The sequence below is a fragment of the Orycteropus afer genome, unplaced genomic scaffold, assembly GCF_000298275.1.
Source record: "Orycteropus afer afer isolate SDZICR_OR568_19922 unplaced genomic scaffold, OryAfe1.0 scaffold00174, whole genome shotgun sequence".
Lineage (NCBI taxonomy): Eukaryota > Metazoa > Chordata > Mammalia > Tubulidentata > Orycteropodidae > Orycteropus > Orycteropus afer.
In genome coordinates this window covers 5,493,075-5,496,034 of record NW_006921761.1, presented here as the reverse complement: position 1 = coordinate 5,496,034, position 2,960 = coordinate 5,493,075, and the positions used below count along the sequence as shown (strand labels likewise).

At 61.1% G+C, this 2,960-nt stretch overlaps 1 protein-coding gene across 1 annotated transcript in view; it reads left to right on the top strand.

Annotated features, from left to right (window-relative positions):
- The window catches only part of KCNT1 (potassium sodium-activated channel subfamily T member 1), a 94,635-nt gene that overhangs the window by 73,948 nt on the left and 17,727 nt on the right, over positions 1–2,960 (top strand). The window contains exons 10-13 of the mRNA XM_007947042.1: positions 993–1,157; positions 1,360–1,496; positions 2,031–2,094; positions 2,177–2,285. Of these exons, the coding sequence (XP_007945233.1) occupies positions 993–1,157; positions 1,360–1,496; positions 2,031–2,094; positions 2,177–2,285 (475 nt within the window). The remainder of the gene's footprint in view (positions 1–992; positions 1,158–1,359; positions 1,497–2,030; positions 2,095–2,176; positions 2,286–2,960) is intronic.

Genomic DNA, 2,960 nt, shown 5'->3' with positions numbered 1-2,960 from the left:
ACTTACTGATGAAGATCAAAGACTATGGTCTCCAGTATGGATTATACCTCAATATAAAGAAAACAAAAATCCTCACAACTGGACCAATAGGCAGCAGCATGATAAATGGAGAAAAGATTGACGTTGTCAAAGATTTCATATTACTTGGTTTTACAGTCGACACTCATGGAAGCAGCAGTCAGGACATCAGACGTCATATTGCACTGGGCAAACCTGCAAAAGACCTCTTTAAAGTTCTGGAGAGCAAAGATGTCTCTTTGAAAACTAAGGTGCACCTGACCTAAGCCCATGGTATTTTCAATCACCTCATGTGCATGTGAAAGCTGGACAGTGAATAAGGAAGACTGAAGAAGAACTGATGCTTTTGAGTTGTGTTGGTGAAGAATGCGGAAAGTACCGTGGACTGCCAGAAGAGCTAACCAATCTGTCCTGGAGGAAGTGCAGCCGGAATGCTCCTTGGAAACGAGAATGGCCAGACTGGGTCTCACCTACTTTGGTCATGTCAGAAGGGACCATTCCCTGGAGAAGGGTGTCTGCTTGGTAAAGTGGAGGGTCAGCGAAGAAGGGGAAGGCCTTCAACGAGATGGAGTGACACAGTGGCTGCGACGACGGGCTCAAGCACAGCAGGGATTGGGAGGCTGGTGCGGGACTGGGCAGCGTTTTGTTCTGCTGGACATGGGGTCACTGTGGCAAGAAGAGCCCATTCAACAGCACCTACCGACAACGGGGTGGGAGGTGGAGGGTGCATCTCTCAGAGGACCCCATCTGCTGGCTGGACGCCCATCCCCAGCTGCCTGCCCTGCCCTGGTGCCCATGGTCTTGCTGCCACTCTTGCCTGTGTTTGCCTCCTACCAAGAGCCCCCATGTCCCCACCCACCCTGCTTCTGCTGACTGGGTGCACGGGGTAGTGGGGGTTCTGGCGTGGTCCCACATGGGAAGGACCTGCTGTGACGTGCCCCGCCGCCTGGTACTCACCGCCCCCCCCGTGACAGTTTGAGGAGCTCGTCTACCTCTGGATGGAGCGGCAGAAGTCGGGGGGCAACTACAGCCGCCACCGGGCACAGACGGAGAAGCACGTGATCCTGTGTGTCAGCTCCCTCAAGATCGACCTTCTCATGGACTTCCTGAACGAGTTCTACGCCCACCCCCGGCTCCAGGTGGGCCCCCGCCCCGCCCCCGCCCCCGCCCCCGGAGTTCCCTGTCTGTGCATCTGCTCCCACACTCTCCAGGTGTGTGGGGCCTACCTGGTCCCTGGTGATGTCGAAGGGTCCTGTCAGGCGCTGGGTTGAACACCCCCAGGACAGCGGAAAGGGAGGGCAGGGCGGGAGGCTGCTCCAGCTGACACGGCCCCGCCCACAGGACTACTACGTGGTCATCCTGTGCCCCACGGAGATGGACGCACAGGTGCGCAGGGTCCTGCAGATCCCCCTGTGGTCCCAGCGGGTCATCTACCTTCAGGGTTCTGCACTCAAGGACCAGGACCTCATGAGGGCCAAGTGAGCACCACGGGGCTGAGGGGGTCCCCGGGGGGCTGAGGGGCCAGAGGGGAGCCGTGGGGGGCTGAGAGGGTCCCCGGGGGGCTGAGGGGCCAGCAGGGAGCCGTGGGGGTCTCTGGGGGGCTGAGAGGGCAGCAGTGGGCCGACAGGAGCTGTGGGGGGCTGAGGGGTTGCTGCAGTGTGGAGACCACTGGGTGCCAAGGGGGCCTGAGAACAGACTCCCGGGCCTCCAGGGGGACTGGGGGACTCCTGGGCCATGGGGTTGCTGGTCTTGGGGAGCTGGGACAACTCACAGGACCCCTTGTGTGCTCCCTGAGACAGAGCGCTGCTGGGAGGCTGGGGCTCTGCTGAGGTCCGGGGCCAAGGCCGAGTGCCACCCGCAGCCCTTCTCCTCCTCCCTCCCCTGCTCCTCAAGGCCCAGCTGTGTCTCCCTACCCACAGGGTCCCTTCCCCTCCCCCTCTCCATCCCGTGACCCACTCCGGGCTTCTGGGGGGTGTGGCAGGGCAGCTCTGAGCCCCCCTGGCGCTTTGCAGGATGGACAATGGCGAGGCTTGTTTCATCCTCAGTAGCCGAAATGAGGTGGACCGCACAGCGGCGGTGAGTGCGTCCGTCCCCAGCCCGAGGGTGGGCCCACCTGCTGCCACTCCCGCAGTGGCACTGACCCCGCCCTGCCCCCCAGGACCACCAGACCATCCTGCGGGCCTGGGCCGTGAAGGACTTTGCGCCCAACTGCCCCCTGTACGTGCAGATCCTCAAGCCGGAGAACAAGTTCCATGTCAAGTTCGCTGGTACGTGTGGGGCTGTGTGCACAGGGGGCTCGAGCTGTCCGTGTGTGCTCGGTGTCCTGACGTCCCTGTGGCCATGTCGGTCCTGACCCACCCTGCCACCACAGCGAGGGGAGGAGCCTGTGTGGGGCCCTCCTGAGATGACCTCCTGCATCTGGGGGTGCTGTCCCATGAGCAGACGCCATGCTGGGTGCTGGACAGAGCACAGTGCTAGTCGAGACCAGCCGGGGCTGAGCCCTGAGGGACTGGGGAGGACGCCCCAGGCCTGAGGTGGTCAGACCTGCCGCCTCTAAGGTTCTGACACCAGCTGCCCCTCCCACAGCGCTGTGTTTTCCTTCTGGGTTCAGTAACCCGCTGTGCTGGCCACACAGAACTCACAGACCACACTTAGAGTTGAGCGGTTTATTAAGGAAGTGACAGGCTACAACCTAGGATCAAGGGGCAGATAGGTGAAGTCTCCCTTCCGCAGGGCAGGTCTTCTGTCTGGTCCCGTGCAGTGCTCCTTTCTTAGCCCCTCAGGGCGGGATCTTCTTGGGCCTTCAAAGCAAGCTCCTTCTTAGCCCTGTGTCTGCTGCTGGGCCTGTCACCCTCCTGGGCCCCCTCCAGGCCTCCCACTGTCTCTCGGTGTTACAGCCTTGAAGGAGGTTCTTTGCCTCCTCTCCCTTTCTGTCTGTCGTC